This window comes from Aristolochia californica, unplaced genomic scaffold (genome assembly GCF_029961685.1).
Source record: "Aristolochia californica isolate CCGP_79_NKW_82.1479 unplaced genomic scaffold, dmAriCali1.0.hap1 SCAF_5, whole genome shotgun sequence".
In the NCBI taxonomy this organism is placed as follows: domain Eukaryota; kingdom Viridiplantae; phylum Streptophyta; class Magnoliopsida; order Piperales; family Aristolochiaceae; genus Aristolochia; species Aristolochia californica.
Window position 1 is genome coordinate 41918475 of NW_027182214.1, and position 21171 is coordinate 41939645.

General features: G+C 38.9%; 1 protein-coding gene across 2 annotated transcripts; it reads right to left on the reverse strand.

Annotated features, from left to right (window-relative positions):
• Positions 1–435: 435 nt before the first annotated feature.
• On the reverse strand, positions 436–17191 carry LOC137966174 (mediator of RNA polymerase II transcription subunit 18). 2 transcript variants are annotated; one of them, XM_068812720.1, is made up of 6 exons: positions 17043–17191; positions 16308–16381; positions 1923–2022; positions 1783–1840; positions 1207–1563; positions 436–1097 (listed from the first exon to the last, which is right to left on the reverse strand). In XM_068812720.1, exons 2-6 carry the CDS (start codon positions 16341–16343, stop codon positions 995–997), a joined length of 654 nt encoding a protein of 217 aa, XP_068668821.1. In that variant the 5' UTR covers positions 16344–16381; positions 17043–17191; the 3' UTR covers positions 436–994. The 2 variants fall into 2 exon arrangements, with proteins under 2 accessions (XP_068668821.1, XP_068668820.1); XM_068812719.1 differs by having other exon boundaries at positions 16654–17048.
• Positions 17192–21171: the final 3980 nt, after the last annotated feature.

The window sequence follows — 21171 nt, forward strand, 5'->3', positions numbered from 1 at the left end:
AACCTCATGTTGCTTCTTCAAGGACTAGGACAAGAAACCTGACCCAATACTAAATGCTAACCCAAAGTGGTCTCATAGTGTCCAGTGTCAACAACCCAATCAAACATATGCCCAAGGATGAGCATAGGATGCCATCATCAATTGTGTAATTTGATTTATCTTAGGGTCCTCTTGGCTGCCCATAAGTGAGACTACTTGACTGCTCGAATCTACTAACAATACCAATACTCTATACAATGTTAGGTCTAATGTTAGGCCTCTCTCATGCACTTGTAAAGAACCAATCAATTAGTCACATAAGAGCTTGAACAGATGTTATTAACACAAATAGAACCTGTATTGGTCATGGATTGACTACAGAAGCTTGGGTAATCAGTTCTTATATAATACCTGATCAAAACAGTAAAACTTAGGGAGGAGTTTCAAATGCCACAATACGTTAACTAGAGGATAGAGGGAAGTAAATGGAATTAGTGGTCAGAAAGGCTGAATTCAGTCAATACAGTCATTGTTCACCCATGAACTTTTCATCAATCCCCATTAATACACACCTTATTCCTAATCGCGCAGTATAAGAGCAGAAATATTTTGCCTAGAAAACTTCATACACACGTACACTGCGTCAGATTGCAGTAAAATTTTCCCCACCTGTAAACCCTCGTGTATAACCCCTCAGCAGTTCAAACCAGAGTAAAATAGGTTCCCCCAGAGGTCTGAATGTCACTGAAACAAGTGTATATTGAGAAAATGACTTTGATATCGAGTTCATTACCTTCAAAGATAAACTGTAATATATGGATTTCGTACAAACTTCCATATTCTTCTGAACTCCTAGAACCGAATTGCTGTATAGACTGTCGTCACCATTCCTTCTTTTCCATTTCTTTCCAAGTCGTGGACAACATTTCCTAAGTCAAAGGATAAACATTCAACTGATCATCAGCACCACAAGAAACCTTCTAGCTGCACTCTTTGGTAACATCTTATCAGCACTCTAGAGGGTCTTTCCACCAGCATTTGACATTAGAGAAGCTGCAGCCGCAGCAGCAGTGAGAACAATACCAGTCGAAACCCCTGGTTTTGACAAATGCAGGAGTCTGAAGAACACGAGTAAAAAGTCAAAAGTTCAATCAGAACTAAAGATGCCTTTTTGTTTCCCATAAAACTTATATATAACAAGCGAAATCTTAATATATAGAGGCTTACGGTGCAAGATATTCAGAAAAAGATGAAATAGCATTTGCAACATCATTATAGTTATCTGCAGTTGCAGGAGCCGTCACTTCAACCAACTGTATTCCGGGAGTAACAGTCACAGCCTCATCAATTGCATGCAGCTTCAACATTTTATTTGCTGAAGTCACTGTAACTCTGATTTGAGCACCTCTTTGGAAATTGAAAGCAAAACCAATCTTCAGAATTTCATGATCCAGTTTGTACCCAAGGGCATAAAAGAAGCGCAAAACATTTTTACTTGCTTTGGATTCCACCATAGTACGAACCAAAACTGAGATCTGTTCAGCTCCCGCACCTCTCATGGCACCCCCCACATGTCGAACAGTCCTTCACATTACTCTCATCCATTAATTATGAAAAAACTACACATCAAAAGATTTTGAATATAATATATTTAAATTACACCAATAAATCAATTGAAAAAAATCCATGGCATCATCTCAAGAAATAAAAAACAGATGGGAACGATTCTTAAATCCATACACACATAATCCCATTGAATGTTTACTACAAAAAACTAGGATTACAGAGAATTAGATGGCTCACCAAGATGGCATGGGTTGCTCCAAGTCACACAATAGTCTTACCTCAGATGCAACAACACCTGGAAAATAACAACTTCTCTTCAGATAAGACACAGTCCAATCAGTCACTTTTGGTAATAGCTTGATCAAGGTTTAACTTACCGAGATTTGTTCCACTTTTTAGGCACAGTTCATGAACTTTTACACGCTCTTTTGGAACACCAGAGAGACCCTGAAGAAGGATCTCTAAAGCCTCCACATGCTGCATAGAAGATGCCTACATATCAGAACCTCAAACAGTACAAGGATCCTTACTAAGGGGAAAATAAATACAATCCATTGGACTGATTCAGTTGAAATTGGAATGCCTATGATCACTAGCAATAGTTAAATAGATTATCGATTTATCCAGGAACTGTGTTTCTGAATGCTTACTAAAATCCACAAATTAAATCAGAAAAATGATGTCAATTAAGTGCAGCTCTTGATTATATAGCATTAGAGCGTCATGATACACGTTCAGCACAGACATGAACTTATCCAGATACACGTTCAGCACAGACATGAACTCATCCAGGTAGACAGTGATAAAACTCTTGCATAAACCCCATTTGCAATATGATACTGATATATTCCATATCTCCAAAAATATAGCTTAGAATCACAAATTGTTTGTTCTAAAGAAACTAGACTCAAAAAACTTTAATTTGATACCAAATTTGACATAAAAAACTTCATTTTTGAATCTTTTATGACTGCTTGATCTTCTTTATCCTGTAGCATGACCCTTGCCGACTCCAATAAGAATATCTCCTTACATATAGATCGGATTGACATGAAAGTTGCTCCTTTTGAAACTAGCCTTTGAAATATTTCATTCAAGTATAACTTTTCTTCATGAAATATACTTCTTTTGTGAGAAAAACTTTGCAATATGGCTGAACTGAGTACTCTTTCTTCTTTGCCCAACATAACTATTAACTCTTCCAATATTTGATATCTCCCTCTAGAAAACTTAGATTGAGAATTGGTTTGATATGTTAAAAAATAGACTTACAGATCTTTATTTTGACATATAATTATCCATATAAAGTATTATTCTTGATGGCATAAAACGCCTCGAAAATTGAAGCTTTTTGCTGCTACTCGAACCTCTCTTGTTGTCTGACCTTTGTTGCTTCAAATATTGATCTCTTTTTAGAAAATTCAAATTACCAAAATTATTTTTGCGTTGGAAAACAGACTCAAATATATTTCCGTTTATAGTAGGAGATATCCAAAAAGACAATCTCATAATAAGACTAGTCATGAAACTAGGAGACCTCCTCCTTCGAGACCACCTCCTAGAAGGAATCCTACAGATAAAAAGAAAATTGTCTGTTATAAATGTGGTAAATTAGGCCACTATTCGAATAAGTGTAAAACCAAAGAGAAACTTAACCAACTTGAAATTGATGAAGGTTTGAGACTTTAGTTGGCTAAAATTCTCTTGAATTCTGATTCCGAAGATGATGTATCGTATGCTTCATCTAGCCAATCAGATGATGCTCATGATTGCAGTTGTTCTCATCTACAATCTCTAGCACAAATGCATCAGATTAATGTTCTTACCAATGAACAACAAACTATGCTTAAGAACATTGATCAAGAGGAAGATCCTCTGACCAAAAAATATTTAATAAAAGAATATCTTGATCAAATTCAAACATCTTCAAAGACAATTCAAGAGGTAAAACCCTATTCTTTGAAGGAAATTATTGGTAGATATGAAGAATCCAATTCTTCAACACAACCAGTATCTCTCTCTTCTTTACAAGGAGATTAAAGAAATCAAGCTAGAATTAAAAGAATTAAAATCCCTTTATAAAAAGCTTGAACAAAAATATGTACCACAGGAAAAGAAATCTGATGATACTTTTCTTAATCAAATCACCAAAGTCATCCATCAAAGATGGCATACTCTCATTAATTTTGTTATTGATCAGATTTTTGTCATCCCTAAATTGACAGCTTTGATTGACAGTGGAGCAAATTTAAACTGTATCCAGGAAGGGTTAATTCCAACCCAATATTTTGAGAAAACCACTCAAACATTAGCCAATGCTAATGGAGAAAAAATGAAAATTAAATATTAATTAAACAATGCCTCAATATGCACTAATGATTAGTGTATCATTACAAACTTTTTGTTAGTCAAAAATATGACTCAACAAGTCATATTAGGCACTCCTTTTTTGGACAAAATTATGCCAATCAAAGGCATTGACAACCATGGAATCCTTGGTGAGGTTAATAATAAACCTATATATTTCTCTTTTAAATCTCCACCTCAAATTAGTTTTATTAATGAGATTTCTGAATTGAGAAATATTAAGGAAAATCACATTAGTTTCTTGCACAAAGAAATTCAATTTTTAACTCTTGAACAACTACGGCTATTAAAGAAAAAATTAGTCCTCTTCAGAAATTATTTTCCCAAGAAATTTGTAGTGACATTCCTACAACATTCTAGGACAGACATAAATATATTGTGTCTTTACCATATATTGATGGGTTCAATGAAAGAACCATTCCTACTAAAGCAAGGCCTAGTCAAATGAAACATGCTTTACTATACTTATGCAAAAAGGAAATTCAAAATCTTTTGGATACAAAATTAATCCGAAAATCTTACTCCCCATGGAGTTGTACTGCTTTTTATGTCAATAAAAATGCGGAAAAGGAATGAGGTGTTCCTAGATTAGTGGTTAATTATAAACCACTCAATGATTGTTTGAGATGGATTCGCTATCCTATCCCCAACAAAAAAGATTTATTAGACAAATTGTTTTCTGCCAAAATCTTTTCTAAATTTGATTTAAAATTGGGATATTGGCAAATTCAAATCAATGAAAACGATAAATATAAAACTGCATTTACAGTTCCTGTTGGACATTTTGAATGGAATATTATGCCTTTTGGTTTGAAAAATGCTCCATCTGAATTTCAGAATATCATGAATGATATTTTTATTGCTTATTCTGAATTTACAATTGTTTATATCGATGATATACTTGTATATTCAGAATCCATAGATGCTCTTTTAAGCACTTACATGTTTTCAAAACAGTTATTCGAAAACATGGGTTGGTGATATTGGCACCTAAAATGAAATTGTTTCAGACCTCTGTTAGATTCCTAGGTCACAATATTCACAAAGGAAAAATAGTTCCTATTGATCGAAGTATAGAGTTTGCTTCCAAATTTCTTGATGAATTACTGGAGAAAACTCAACTTCAAAGATTTTTAGGTCTCAATTATATTGTTGATTATTATCCCAACCTTGCTCAAGATTCAGCAATATTGCACAAAAGACTCAGAAAGAATCATGAGCCTTGGACTCCTAAACATACTCAGGCAGTCCAATTAATTAAAAGAAAGGTTAAACAACTCCCTTGTCTTAACCTGACCAACCCTTCTTATCCGAAGGTGGTAGAAACTGATGCCTCTCATATTGGCTATGGTGGCATTTTGAAACAAGTCAACCCAGTAGGTAAAGAAGAACTTGTTAGATTTACCTCTGGTAACTGGCATGATGCACAAATTAATTATTCCACTGTGAAATAAGAAATTCTTGCAATCATTAAGTGCATCCATAAATTTCAAGATGATCTCTTAAATCAAAAATTTCTTTTAAGGGTTGATTGTTCTGCTGCAAAATCAATTCTTAAGAAGGATGTGAAGAATCTTACTTCCAAATAAATCTTTGCCAGATGGCAGGCGGAATTAAGCACCTTTGATTTTGATATTGAACATATCAAAGGAGAATTAAACTCCTTACCTGATTTTCTGACCCGTGAATTTATCCAGGGTACAAATCATGTATAACCCCGGTAGGGGCAATCCACTCCCAATCAGAGGAAGTGGTAGTAAATCCAGAGGCCGAGGCCGCAAAAATCAAGAAAGAAGAAATTCCTCAGACAAGAAGGGAAAAACCCCAGTGTCATATAAAGAGACACTTGAAACAGAACCAGAGTATATTACTCTTTCTGAACAGGAAGTAATCTTAATCCTCAATAAAGAGGACTTGGATGGTACCTTGGATTCCTGGGAGATGTTACAGAAATGGCTTGGAGAAGCCTACTGTCCCATCCCCATGCAGGAAAACGATGGTATTCATTTGAATCCATTTTGGTTCATCTTAATTCTATCACAGTGTATCATACATTGTCCAATATTCACAAGTGGGATAGTCCCAAAGCGTACAGTAAATGTACCATCAATAGATTCATGCATCCCTCAACTTGGGAAAAATTTGATTTGGCTAAAGCAGCTACTCTTCCTAATGATAAGGAATTTAACTACTGGGATTATATGGATTCTTGGTATAATACTTTTTATTACCAAAATCTCTCCCATAGACATTCCTAGTTTTTCCAGTGGGAAAAGGATGTCTACAAGAGGTACCTCTACCCAGCTGGGTTTATGCATGGTGGATCAAATTTGGGCCACCCCTTGATATCTTGTCGGAACCCATTAAGGTTCTATTTATCAAATGGACTAAGTCCAGTCCCGAGCTTAAAGCTCTGGGGTTTAAACGACTCCTTGATCATGGTGATATCTTCAACTTCTTTATGGTTTTTTCTCTACCATGGATTTGGAGATGGGATTGCACTACAGGCTTTAATGATAAAGGCCTACCTATATTAGTACGGACTTTTCAAGTTCGTTGGTGGAAAAATTTCCTCAATATTGATAACAAAGTTGCAGAAATAAAGTCAGTTATTCTCAGCAATGAGAATGCTAGTGGATTGCATAAAATCCCCGAAGTCCATTATGATTCCACCAATTTATTTGGTACTTTTAAAACTCAATTAAGGAGTATTTATCCGAATATGTCGGAGAAAGATATTATGAAAAAATTACTTGAATCAATGAAGGATTCTATGGTAACTCAGTGCAATGATAGCACCTCCTCTCAACCAGCAGATGATGATATATCTATCTCAGAACCATCTGCTGCAGAAGAAGAAGACACAGAAGATATTGAGCATAATCAAAATGCTGAGTCATTACCAAATAGTCAACCGCTGGAAGATGACAAATATATTGTTGTATCTATCTATCTATCTATATATGAAGGTACAAACACCAATGGAACAATGGGTATTAGGACAAGGAAGGAAGAAAAAGGTAGAATACGAACCTAAACTACTAAAAATGATAAATCAGAAAAGGATCATATTATCTCTGTGGGTTGACCTAGTCAACTCACAAAACCCGCTTTGATACCATGTTTGAATTTTTGGAAAAGAAAAATACTTCACTGACTTGTTCATAACTGAATTCAATGAACCTCTATTTATAATAGAGGAAATAGAATCAATTTACAATTAAACTACCCATGTCCCAATTACACCCAACGTCTAACACTTAAAGATAGGTCCTAACATAATTAAACAACTAAACATACTTTTAACTGAAACACTTTTGTGAGACATCCTCCCATGAGATTCTTATAAGATTTTGCTTTATTAATTATTGCTCTATGAGACTTATTTAATCATGCAAGACTCACCCATACCTGCTCTTCAACAAGCACACCTTCCTCTACGAGGAAAACTCGGTTGAGCATTGAGGAGAAGTAAAATTGACTAAAAGCAGTTATTTGCATTACTGTCCAAATGGCGATAAAAGGTCTTCTATCAATATCCTGAGGAATGCTAGTGAGAGTTTCATCTTTTACTTCTTTGCCTCTCAATAAAATGGTGAATGGGAATATAAGATTCTGCAATGCCATGGCAGGATCACAATGGCGAGAATCTACATCCCTAAACGCACTGTAACTGGCTTTGGATGTAACTGCTTTGTTGAATGCCTGAAATGTTACCCCCTCCCCACATCTAGCCTCCATTTGTACCTTGTTTGACTCTCACAAGCCCATACTCATTATCCTCCAAGAAACCAAGATGCATGACATGCTCAACTCCTCTGTGAGTTGACCCGTGGAATTACTCCTCCTTGGAATGATGGAATGGAAAGTGGTCAACATAGTTGGGCACTCGGGTGGTATCCTTGTGATGTGGGACAGTAATGTGATTGATGTGGCTGATGTTGTCTTGAGGGATTTTTCAATTGGCTTGAAGTTAATGAATCGTTACACTTCATTAACGTCTGTATGGTTCATCAGTTGTCCAGACCACAAATTTTGATAGTAGACTAATTTCATTTTTTTTTTATGAAGATGTATTAATAAAACGAAAGAGAATTACCAAATTTGAGGGAGCACGTCCCTTACAACCAGTGATTGTAGGGTAGCTCCCTGCCTGGCAAGCACATCAGCCGCTGAATTTGCGGATCTCGGAATGTGAGACCAAATGCAAGGAATAATTGAGGTAATATCTAAAATTTCTTTAAATGTATCCCAATGCCTCCATGGAGGAGAAGATACGTTCTCATACCAACCTATCACCACTTTGGAGTCACCTTCAATGTGGAGAGGTCCCCTACATTTATCTCTGAAGATACGAAGACCGGAGAGGAGACCATGCAATTCAGCAAACGTAAAGTCTGATATACCAAGGGGTCTGGCATAAGTGAAGAGCTGATTACCGGAATGATTTGAAATAACTCCTCCGAAACCAGAAATACCAGGGTTGCCAAGAGACGATCCGTGAAAATTTAACTTTAGGAAACCAGGATCAGGAGGAGACCATTCTTTCATAACCGGAGGCTTTTTCCCAATGTGCATCAATGCCAAGTTTCTCCAATTTTCACAAATGGAGGAACCCAAATATGGAGAGAAAACTTTCTTGGTTAATAGCCAAGTTGATATTTGCCCAACCACTCTGTCCGCAACTCAGTCAAAAGATTCACTTTTAGCATCAAAACGTCTTCTATTTCGCTCATTCCAAAGACCCCATGGGATAAAACTAGCACATGCAGAGAGCATCATCTTTCCAAGACTCAGCATAGGGGTACCCATGAGAGATTTACTGAACGAACAGACTAATTTCATATCAAGGCACAAGATCAATTAACCATAGACCAGGTCAAGAGCTAAATAAGGGAACATTAGTTACAGACATGGTTTTAAAGAGTGCCTTAAATATGGCCATTGTCAAAGCAAAACAAGCCTGGACTGACGAGTTCTGGAAATTACAGAACCCATCTCATGTGCAGGAAATCTAAGAATCAGTTACCAGCAGCTTGTAACCACTAATTCACTGTTCAAGGCTCAAGATAATAATGGGCAAGAAGTAGGACTATAGAAGAGCTGTAAAACGAAAAGTTGGAACAATTGAATGAAGGAACTCACAAAATTTCAAAATGCAACTTGTGATCGAGTATAATGCTCATAGAATGTTGCAGGTTCTGAAATGGCTGGTGGAGAGGATCTAGGCCCCTCAATGCCTCCTACCCTGTTTTACATGGCCTCAGCCGACACCCCTCTATTTCAGTCGCTAACTCTTGGGATCCTGGTGGTTGCTGGAATTTCTACTTTCACTGCCGTTTGAATGATTCAGAGCCTCAGGATTTTTGTACCCTCCTTGATGATTTTTTTTTTTTTTTGATAAAAAGTGATCCCTCCATGATGATTTCAACCCAATCAAAATCAAAACCAACCTTGATGCCAGACTGATCTGGAGACCCACTAAGAGTGGCCTATCTCCACACGTCAGGCTGGACCATGGATTGTGTGACTCATCGTGCTGCTATTGCCTAGTGTCTCTCTGCGCCCCCAAAGATTAGATTTTTTATCAACAGTGCTTTTCACAATAAGATCTTGACCATGGACGATCTCTAGAGAAGAGGTAACTTGGGCCCATCTATCCAATGCCCCCTTTGCAATGCTGACGATGAGACTGTCTCCCATCTCCTTCTCGAGTGGAGGGTATGGACTTGGCTGCTTGACATGATTGGGATCGAAGTCTGCCTTCCTAATGACCTCTTTGCCACTTGCCACTTGCCACTTGCCACTTGCGCAAGTCCCTTGGGGCTTATGGAGAGAAAACAATAACCGCCAGTTCAATTGTAAATCTTCCGATGCTGATGATGTCTTCAGTGGCATCATTGGCCACATCACTACTTGGATTCACTCAAAGTAAGGAATTTTAATACCTTGGTGGGATCCATCCTTGCAGCAATTGGCGGATCATTGCTCAGATGTCTATCCCTTCCCGTGGCCCCACAATGCAAAATTGGCAACCTCAACCCCCGGTGTCCTCAAACTCAATTTTGACAGTAGTACTCTTGGCAATCCGAACCAACCAGCTTTGGTGGGGTCATCTGGGATTCTGTTGGCTCCACTCTTCATTTCATACTCCAAACTGTAGGAGATATTCAAACTCCACCTCTATTGAGCTCATGACACTCCTTGAGGGCCTCATTATTTTTTGTGGTCACTTAGCAGGCCCTCTTATTATTGAAGGCATCTAAAGTGGTGATAAATTGGTGCTCCTCCTTCGCTAAGCCTCCTTGATGACCTTTCATGACATGAGGGACATGTCTTCCATTTGTTCTTGCATGTACGGAGATCAGCCAACTCTGTGCTCCTGCAAAACAAGGAGCTTCCCTCCAATCTCTTGTTGTAAGGGGAATGCTCCTCGGCTGATTGTTTGTCTTTCTTCTTCGCTTAATAAAGCTCACCATTTTCAAAAAACAAAAATGGATCATTACACTAGATGCAGCTGGTGCCTTGCAGGAATGTATGGCCCAACCCAACACAAGCAGCAGGCTGCCTTCTGGGATGAGCTTCTTTGCCTCACCCAAAGTTGGACCCTTCCGTGGCCCCTTGCTGGTGACTTCAATGCCATAAGATACTGCTGCAAACAGTCCCTTCCGAAACTCACAATTACCTCAACCATGTATGGATTTCTGATTTCATTGGTAGCCAAGCTTGAAGAAATTGCACTTCAGGCAAGACTTGCACCTAGAGTAACATCCAGCGCACCCCTACCCTCTCAAATTGGATCAGCTTCTTGTTATCATTGGATGGCTCTAGCTTGACAAAGATGTTGACAGCCAAGTCCTAAAAAAGGCACATTGCATCACTGGCCCATTTAGCTGGATAGTAAGTTTAGAAGGTGGGAAACTTCACCCTTTCGCTTTGAGAACGCCTAGCTGTTGGAGAAAGGCTTTGACAGTTAGGTAGAAGGGTGGTGGAGTGAGCTCTTGAAGGGTGGAGCTGCTGGTTGGAAGTTGCCTCTTAAGCTCGGAGATCTAAAATCCAAAATCCAAAATCAAGCACTGGTCTATAAGTCACTGCCATCTCAGCCCAGAGGAACTCACTCCTCTCTCAAATTGCCGCCCTTAATGCCATTGAAGAACAAAGGTCCCTTTCCCCCACTGAATTCTCTAATATAATTATGCTCTCTACCCAATTTCAAGAAATTGACCATGGTGATGGCAACACTAAATTTTTTCATGCAGTTGCCTCATTCCGGTGTAGATCTGAGTTAGCTTGCTATATATCAATGATGAGATGAGTTCCAATAGGTCTCACATTACAAACGAACTGTTGAGTTTTTTTCTCAATTCTCTACAAGGAGGACTGTGCTGTTTGGTTAATCATTCCTGGCCTCTGTTTCCAGTGACTCTTCTCTCTTGTTGCTGGTCTGCTTGGGCTTCCCTTCTTGGAGAAGGAGATCGAGCAAGCTGTCCTTGGTCTTTCCCTTGATCCTGCTCCAGGGCCTGATGGCTTTAATGGTGAATTCCACAAAAAGGTCTGGCCAACTTTGAAGCCAGATATTTGTGGTATGGTGAAGAGTTTCTACTACAATGGCATCAAGTGTAACTCCATGGGTGCTTCGTTCATTATCTTTGTTCTAAAGAAGGACAACAGTGAGCACCCTTCAGACTTCCATCCGATTAGCCTGGTATCCATCACTTACAAGCTAATCACTCATCTCCTTGCTCGCCGGCTCAAGGTGGCCCTCCCTATTGTGATCCATGACAAGGTGCCTTCGTTAAGGGGTGGGGCATTATGGACTCGACAATGACTGCAATCATGGATAACATCAAGAAGACGAAAAAGCCGAGAATCTTGCTCAAGCTTGACCTTGAGAAAGCCTTTGATAGTACCAATTTGAACCTGCTGGACCACATTATGACCTTGATGGGTTTGGAGCTTGATAGAAATTTTGGATTCAAAGCTATAACTCTTCTGCTAGCTACTCCTTCTCAATGGTGTGATTTGTGGCTTTTTTAAGAGGATCTAGAGGCACAGGGTGATCCCCTCTCCCCCCTGTTGTTTGATTTTGTTACTGAATAATCTTAGCTATGGTGTATGTCGCTAAGGACAAGGGATGGCTTAATCTGACTGCTGATATCCTAAAATTAGACGTCCCTCTCCTCCAGTTCACATATAATACTATTTGCTAATGTGATGGCTGAATGGAGTAACTCGGAAGATTAAAGGCACCTGGGGCTCTTTGAACTATCTATGTTAAGGAATTTAACATGGTATTAGAGTAGGTACTCATATGTGGGCCTACACCTAAACTATCTACTTGTAGAGCCACAAAAGAGGGCCTACACCTAAACTATCCACTTGTAGAGCCACAAAAGAGGGCCTACACCTAAACTGCCTACTCCTAAATTATCCACTTGTAGAGCCACAAAAAGAGTGTCTACAAGTGAGGGGGAGTGTTAAGGAATAGTCCCACATGGATTAGTGAGTACAAAGACCTTGAGTTTATTAGTTGGGAAAGAGGTTTCCTAAGTTGGCTAGTCATTTTGGGATGGGACCTTCGATCCAATTTAACATGGCATCAGAGCGGGTACTCATATGTGGGCCTGCACCCAAACTATCTACTTGTAAAGCCACAAAAGATGACCTACACCTAAAACTATCCACTTGTAGAGCCAGGGCCTACACCTATACTGCCTACTCCTAAATTATCCACTTGTAGAGCCACAAAAGAGGGTCTACACGTGAGGGGGAGTGTTAAGGAATAGTCCCACATAGATTAGTGAGTACAAAGATCTTGAGTTTATTAGTTGGTAAAGAGGATTCTTAAGTTGGCTAGTCATTTTGGGATAGGGTCTTGGACCCAATTTAATAATCTACATGGCAAACAATCAACTGGCACAATTGTCAATCATTGGATTCCACATTGTTGAGGTGGACTTCATGTTGCTCTATGTAAGTTCTACCAAACTAACAGCCAGCTATTTGGGTCTCCCTTTGTTTGATAGGAGGCTTGATAAAGGACTCTAGGCTCTGTTTATTGAGAAGATGAAAGCATGCCAACTAAAATGGAAGGGGAAACTTCTCTCGAAAACTATAAACCTGACTCTCTTGAACTCTTGCATTGCGGGGCTTCCCCATTACTTCATGTCCTCCATCTCCTGCCGAACTCCATTAGAAGCTGCATCGAGAGTCTCAAGACGTTCTTGTCAGAGGTGGTTCCGGTCCACCTCTCTTGATTAGGTTGGTTTTTCGCATTTAAACAACTAGTCTTTTAGGTTGTATTGGCTAGCCTCTTGACATGGTATCAGAGCCAGGTCCGGCACGTCCCGCCTTCGAATCCTGCGGGGAGCGGTAAGGGGCAGGTGTCAGAAGTGGTTCCGGTCCACCTCTCTTGATTAGGTTGGTTTTTCGCACTTAAACGACTAGTCTTTTAGGTTGTATTGGCTAGCCTCTTGACAGTTCCTCCAACATGAGACAGATGATGGCTTCGAGTACCACCTAGTCAATTGATTGGTAGGATGTTTGTGCGCCAAAATCTCTAGGAGGTTTGAAAGTTCACCCTATCAAGGAGATGAATCATGTTATCCTAATCAAATGGTTTTCGAGATTCAACACCCTTCTGAGGCTCATGTGGACAAGAGTTGTTGTAGAAAATTAAATTGGACTTATAGATGGTGGCTAGAAGGTGGTGCTCACTGGAGTCTTTGCCCATTTAGATATACTAACCCCCCCACCCCCCCTACAACCTTTATTTTCTATGACCATTCACCACTACACTTGGAATGGCCAAAATATCCAGGTTTGGAAGAACAAATGGATTGACAAACTCCTCCCATGTATCCTTTTCCCTGGCTCTACACTTTGGCAGGATTCCAATCTATTTTGTTGGCCTGCTCTAGAAGAGGGGAAGGAAGAGTTCTGATTGCGATCACCAATTCAGGAGAGGGCTAACGGATGACAAGTCTAAGGAAGATTGCCGGCTCATTTCTATCTCCAAAAAGTGTCGTTGCGTGCATTCCTGATGATAAGCTCATTTGGGCATATGAGTGTAGTATATTCTCGGTTTCTTTGGTCTGATGCTGCTCCTAAGGGTAGTCGAGCTGACGAGGTGCATGCCACTGCCGTCAGTTGGAATGTCTCAGGCTCCCCCCAAGATGCGCTTCTTCCTTTGGAGTGCACTGCTGGGCAAGATCCTAACTACTAATAACTTAAGGAGTAAGGTTATTCAGAACATCTTTTGTAACTTCTGGGAGGCTATTGAAGAAAGTGTGAATCACATTGTCATTCACTGTTTGTTTTCTTGGCACACATGGACCCATTTTCACTGTCTTGAGGCTTATGGCTTGAATGCAATAGTTGCTGCTTGTTTCCAATGCCTTGAGGCTTATGGCTTGAATGCAATAGTTGCTGCTTGTTTCCAATGCCTTGAGGCTTATGGCTTGAATGCAATAGTTGCTGCTTCCGCAACAAAGGAGCTTGGGGAGATGGTCTTGCGCAAAATTTCTGGATCCATTGCTGCTTGGCTTGGCACTAGTAGAGAATTTGAGGGCATGTTGGTCTCTCCTCTCCATGATAATTGCCGCTTTCTTGTTCAAATGCTTGTGACCCGGCCTACTCCAATGCTTGAATGGTCCACCAACACCCCCGGTGTCATCAACTTAAATTTCGATGGCAATGCTTAGGGGTGTCATGAGCCGCCGGAATTGAGGAGGTGTTTAAATATCATGATAGGACAATTATTGCCTTCTTTTATGGCCCCAGTGGACGTGCTGACTCAACATGTACTAGGTTGATGACACTTAAGCAAGGTCTCCTTATCCATCTTAGCAAGCATCTTGATGGTCGGCTTTGTATTGAGGGGGACTCGAAGATCATTATTTGATGATGCTCCACCCTCTCCGATCCTCCGTGGAGGCACTGGCGGACTTTTCATGAGATCCTTGATCTCTCGTCTTGTATTGATATTTTTGGGTTCATGTTCCTAGATCAAGCAACCCTGTGACTAAAAACTTTGCTAGGCATGGGGTTGCCCTCCAATCCCTCGTTATTTTGGGGCCCTGTTTGCCTTAGTTGTTTATATCTTTGAATGTTGCTTTTAATGAAATCTCATTTCTCTAAAAAATAGAAAAAGAGGTTAGCAGTAGGGATGGCAGCTGGACAGTTTTAAGAAACCCAAACCTGCCCCCCACCCGTAACCCCATCCCTGCCTTGTCCCAAATGGGGTTGGTTTTTCAACCCCATCCCCACCTTGCCCTGCAACAAGAATGATTTTTCAACCCTGTGATTTCTCTCAACCCCACCCCATCCTACAAAGGGGTCAATTTTCAATTTCGTCCCTACCTTACATCATATAGTGGTTTAAAAATAAAGTTACATAAAATTTTAAAAATAAGTAAACTCAAAAGGATTCAAATAAAAAGATTTGAGGGTATATATTTTAAACCCTGTTGAGGCGGGAAGGAAAATCTCATCCCCCCCACCACCAACAACAAATAAAAAAAAAAAACTTGTGCAGGGTTTTGGACTTCAACCCATCCTCGCCCATGGGGTCAAATGGTAGTCATTTCACAATGGTGGTAAATTTGTAATAATGTAGCCAGGAGGTCCCAGATTTATAGTATGGAGTTGGAGTTGTCAGTATATAATTTTCAGATTATTTAGATGCTGTTTTTTGGCTCTTACATATACGTCCCTATGTAAGGGGCATTTCAGTCTTTTAAAATACAATTAAGAAGCTAAATAAAATAGAGATGGGGGTCAACCTCTTTCCCCATCGAGTTGGCTCTCAATGTGTCCTCTTTTCCCTCTATCTCTCTCTTCTTGCTTACTTCCTCCAATCTCTTCTTGCATCTCATTTCACACTACTCTTGCAATCTCTTTGAGCTTCATCTAGATTCATTAAAAGTTGACACTCAGAGTGGGAGTCACTTTGTGCTCCATGAAGAAAGAACCCTGTGCTCCCAATATCACTATCAGACATCCAAGACTTTCCTTCAAATACAATAAGTATATAAAACACGACACAGGCTTTTTTACTTAATATGTTATGCTGTCATATTGAAGTATTACAGCCAAAAAACAATTGATAATGAACCAATGCTACTCACTGCTCTTGAGATGACTACTCATCTTCTGGTAACTCTCAACAAGTAAGGTCAGGAGAATTTCCACTGTCTGTTTTTTGACAAAATGAAAGTCAGAAATGGCAGTTCGTTATTTAATATCAAGCTTGTAGGCTCAGGAGGATTTCCACTGTCTGCTTTTAAAAAAATGAAAGACAGAGATGGTAGTTCATTAATTAAGATCAATCTTACAGAAGCCTGTGATGTTTCATGACTAGCTCTACTAATTTAGAGAAACATAAACCTTGGTACCTGTGTCTCAATAATTCCCTGCACAACACATTCCATCTCTCTCCGTTTGTATGATCCTCAAGTACTTTATATTCCTGAAGGAGCAATAAAAACCAAAAGAAATAAGCTAAACAGGTTGCAGCTAAAGAGAACTTTAAACAGTCTCAAGCCTTTTAAAGGAAAGAGAGGGAAAGCAATGTTAGATGACAATTCAAGCTGCCCATATCTTTTCACAGCATCCTTCTGAACTAATGAAACTACCTTTGTTTCATTGTCATCTATAACTCTTACACACAGAAGCCCCCCATGCATTTCTACAATTTAAAACGTCCGTCCAGTTTTTTTACAATGTTCTGCACAAAATCACCTGATAATCCTAAGTAACACTGTGCACCCTTAACTATCTTCACGGGAAGCTTCTTCTCATCACTCGTCAGCACCAGTTATTTTAATCGATCAACAAGAACCAGCAAATTGTGTTCATAAACTGATCGCTCTTCTTCATCTAGATGGAGAGCTTCTCCGGTGAGTCGAAACCAAGGGAGATTGTACTTTTCTCCCGTGTATTCTTCAAAGAATAGTGGGTATTGCCTGTGGAACAGTGCGACCTTGATTGAGACATCAAGTTCATCCCCCCTCTTTGAGATGGCTGATATGGAAATGTAGTCTGGTTCTCTAATCATACAGTTTCTTCAAGAGAAACACATAGATGTAGACTACAAAGACGAAGAAGTGAATAAGCGGGCAGAACCTTACCAGGGATAGATGATTGAAGGTTGGAGCAGGGGCCGCCTCACCGGGGCGCAATATAGGGTTTGAATTTAGGGGTTAGTCCACAATTAATTGAATTGAAGCAAAATTAAATGAATTGATTCCATTTCAATTCATTTTTGGGTGCTATCGTAGACGAGTAAACAGATTCCAGTGCTAGTGCCCCCAAATGAAAAGTATGATATAATCAAGAAAATGAGTAACCTTTTATAATATACTTAAATAGAACATATACCTAAACAGAATAAATATGGTTACTACACTTAATAGTGATTTAACATGTAGTATTAAAATATGTTAATATCCTAATTAATAAAAAAACTATATTATATTACTTAATGATTATAATTTATTATAAATTAATACAATAATTACGTGTGACTAGAATATAATAATAAAAATTAATAAAACAAAATTAAAAAATAACATAAGCGAATATAATAAATAAAAAAATTATTTCGTCATAATATAAGATATATTTTTACATTAAAACTCACTAATTTAATACAGTAATAAAATATATATATATATATATAATAAATAAATAATTATATTAATTTATCAATAACATAATATATATTTTTACGTATTATTAATTAATAATATATTGACACAAAATGTAAAACCATTGGTTTAATTAATTATACCAATGGGATAATTATACCAATTAATGATTACAGTTTATTATAAATTAATATATTAATTACGTTATTAATAATATATTTTTATAAAATAAAAAATGATTTTTTTAAATAATATATATATATATATATATAATTAAAACTAAAAAAAAAACCATGCTTCCAAATGAACCGAGTTACTCGTAATAGTCCACAATTTATAGCATAAAAATAAACGTTTATGCCTTGGAATATAACAACGAGTTCGTGCATTTAAAATCATCAACTTACTAGTTTATTACATACGAACGACAACATACATGTTCACAAACAATAAGATACAACCATCAATAATCACTCCACATGCTAGTCGCTATGGCATTTCGAAATTGTGCGGCTCTAGTGGATTGTAATGAATGCCGCCTCTGCATGGTTGTTGATAGGTTGTCTTCATCCCCAAGATCATCGTTATCATTGCTATCTTCATCCTCATTTACACCTGCTAATCGAAGCTCGTCATCCGAATCATCATCTTCCAATTCAAACATATCATTGTAATCCTCATTACGTATATAATTGTGTAATACGCAACAAGCCATTACAATTTTCATCTGGATGTTATAAGAAAACGGAGGAGCGTCTTTCAACATTTGGAATCGAACTTTTAAAGCACCAAAAGTTCGTTCAATAGTATTCCTCAAAGATGAGTGCCTTCGATTGAATAACTCTTTATCATTTCTAGGAAGGTTGTCTCCAAATTCTTGTAAATGACCTTGATATACTCTTGCCATACAAAATGACATGCAATAACTCGATGTGTGGTAGCATCCCAGCCGAACCCACTAGTGTTGAGACGACTCTTTACTGCTTGGTAAGTTTTCTTTCATGATCTTGTTCGATTATTGAACTGATCAACAATTTTTTTATCAATTGTGTCATTGAACCTATTGACACAGTCCAAATACACCTCATGCTTCCAAACCCCATTGGGCATCTTGTTCCCCATATTGACTTGCTCAAACAAGAGATAGCGCATTTTGTTGTCATCATCAAAGGTCCAAATGTCATATGATCGAGTAGTTTGTTGTTTTTTTTCCAGCCATTTGTAATCTAAATTCGAGATGGTCCTCATGGAAAAAAAAATTATCAGACAACCTTTACCCGTCGTACTAACTAGGGACATACGGAAACACAACCAACAAAAAACAAAATACCATGTGGTGGATATTTATAAAACCAAATCTCCTCACCATATGGCAAAATCGTTCCATAGCACTTCAAAATTATTCAACAACATTCTACAACATTTAAATTAATCGAACTAATTCTATAATAGATGACTAGTCCTACCAATGCAAAAACACACCTAAGTCCAAATTCACCGAACACCCTTGGTAGAGCCCCATATGACTTTGCAGTCACTATGAACCGTACATCGTCAGTGATAGGGGTCGGGTTTCGTTGGCTAAATGATGCCCGTGTAGGCGACTCAGCCTTGTTTGAACTGGACTAAACCCCCTAAATCCTAAACCCTAATTGAGAACCCTAAATCCTAAACCCTAAACGAGAACCCTAAACCCTAAACCTTACAACCCCTAAAAGCTCCAAACCCTAAACCCTAGACCTTAAAACCCCTAAAATCCCCAAACACTAAACCCTAAGCCCTTAAAACACTATCATCCCAAAAACCGAGAACCCTTTTTTTTTAAAAAAAAAACATAAACCTTAATTCCAGACCTAAAGACTAAACCCTACACCTTAAAACCCTAAAAGTCCCAAACCCCAACTCTAATCCCGAAATTAAACCCTATCAAGACGAAATTGAACCCTAAATCCCACAATTAGGCCACAATCAAGATAAACTACGCACATAAATTAAAATTACATCAAATACAACACTAAATTAGTTGAAAAATAAATTATGGTTTCGGCTTACCTTCTGAAATTTGGGGAAATCTATGCCCAATCGAAGAAATCGACGTCTAAATGTCGAAAATCGAAAGAAATCAAAGGATATCGAAACCGGAATAGGTTAAATCGAAGGAAATGGGGGGGGGGGGGGGGGGGGGGGGGGGGGGGGGGGGTGGAAAGAGAAGAATGAGAGCGAGAAGGGAGAGGGACGCCGAGAGGGAAAAGAGAAAAATCGAGCGATGACGAGCGAAAGCCGAGAGCAAAAATGAGAGACGACGAGAGAAAGCAGAGAGAGTGAAGACGAGAACGAGAGGAAGAAGATGGGCGAAAAACGGTGGCCGAGGGACTTCAAAGTGGATGCTTCTGGATGTTTCGGAAAAATGGACTGAATCCAAATTCCGTGATTTTTGCTATAGAGAATGAAGCGATGTAATTTCATTTCAATTCAATTTATTTTACATTAAGGGGGGGTTAGTCCACAATGAAGTGGAATGAATTCCCCCCGCATTACCTAGGTCATCACAAATAAGGCGTTAATGCAGAATGATTTGAATTGAAACGAGATAACACGTTTCATCTCCTCAGGCAAAAACGACGGAAAACTGATTCCGCCCTTTTTTCGAATCATTCACTTACCACGAAGGCGTCGCTTCCCCCCCCCCCCCCCCCCCCGAAACGAAAGTTCCCTCTCATTTCCTCTTCTCCTCTCCTCTCGCTCGACCTTCGTCTCCCGACGAATTTTTTCGCCTGATCTTCTTCTCTCGTTTTCGCTCTCTCTGCTCTCTCTGCTCCCTCTGCTGGCTCTCGTCTTCGTTCTCTACTCCCTCTACTTTCTCTTGTCATCTCTCATTTTGCCCCATCTCTCTCTCTCGTCTCTTTCTCTCTCGGCCTTTCTCTTCCTTCTCCCTCTCTCTTTTACCTCTAGGCCTCCATCTCTTCTCACTCTCGGCCTCCCTCTCCCTTCTCATTCTCGCTCTTCTCTTTCCTCCTCCCCCGATTTCCTTTGATTTAACCTATTCTGTTTTCGATATCCTTCGATTTCCTTCGATCTTCTTCGATTTTCGACAGTTAGGCATCGATTTCTTCCATTGGGCTTACGTTTCCCCATTCGGCGGTGATTTCCCCCAAATTTCAGAAGGTAAGCCGAAACTCTAATTTTTTTTTCAACTAATTTAGTGTTGTATTTGAGTTAATTTTAATTTTTTGTGCATAATTTATCTTGATTATGTCCTAATTATGGGATTTAGGGTTAGGGTTTATGGGATCTAGGGTTCAAATTCGTGTTGATAGGGTTTAATTTTGGGATTAAAGTTGGGATTTGGGACTTTTAGGGTTTTAAGGTATAGTCTTTAGGTCTGGAATTAGGGTTTATGTTTTTTTTTTTAAATAGGGTTTTCGATTTTTGGGGTGATAGTGTTTTAAGTGCTTAGGGTTTAGTGTTTGGGGCTTTTATGGGTTTTAAGGTTTAGGGTTTAGGGGGTTTAGTCCAGGTTTAGGGTTTAGTGACTGTGAAGCCATATGGGGCTCTACCAGGGGTGTTGGGTAAATTTGGACTCGATGAGTTAGTGTTTGCATTGTTCTAG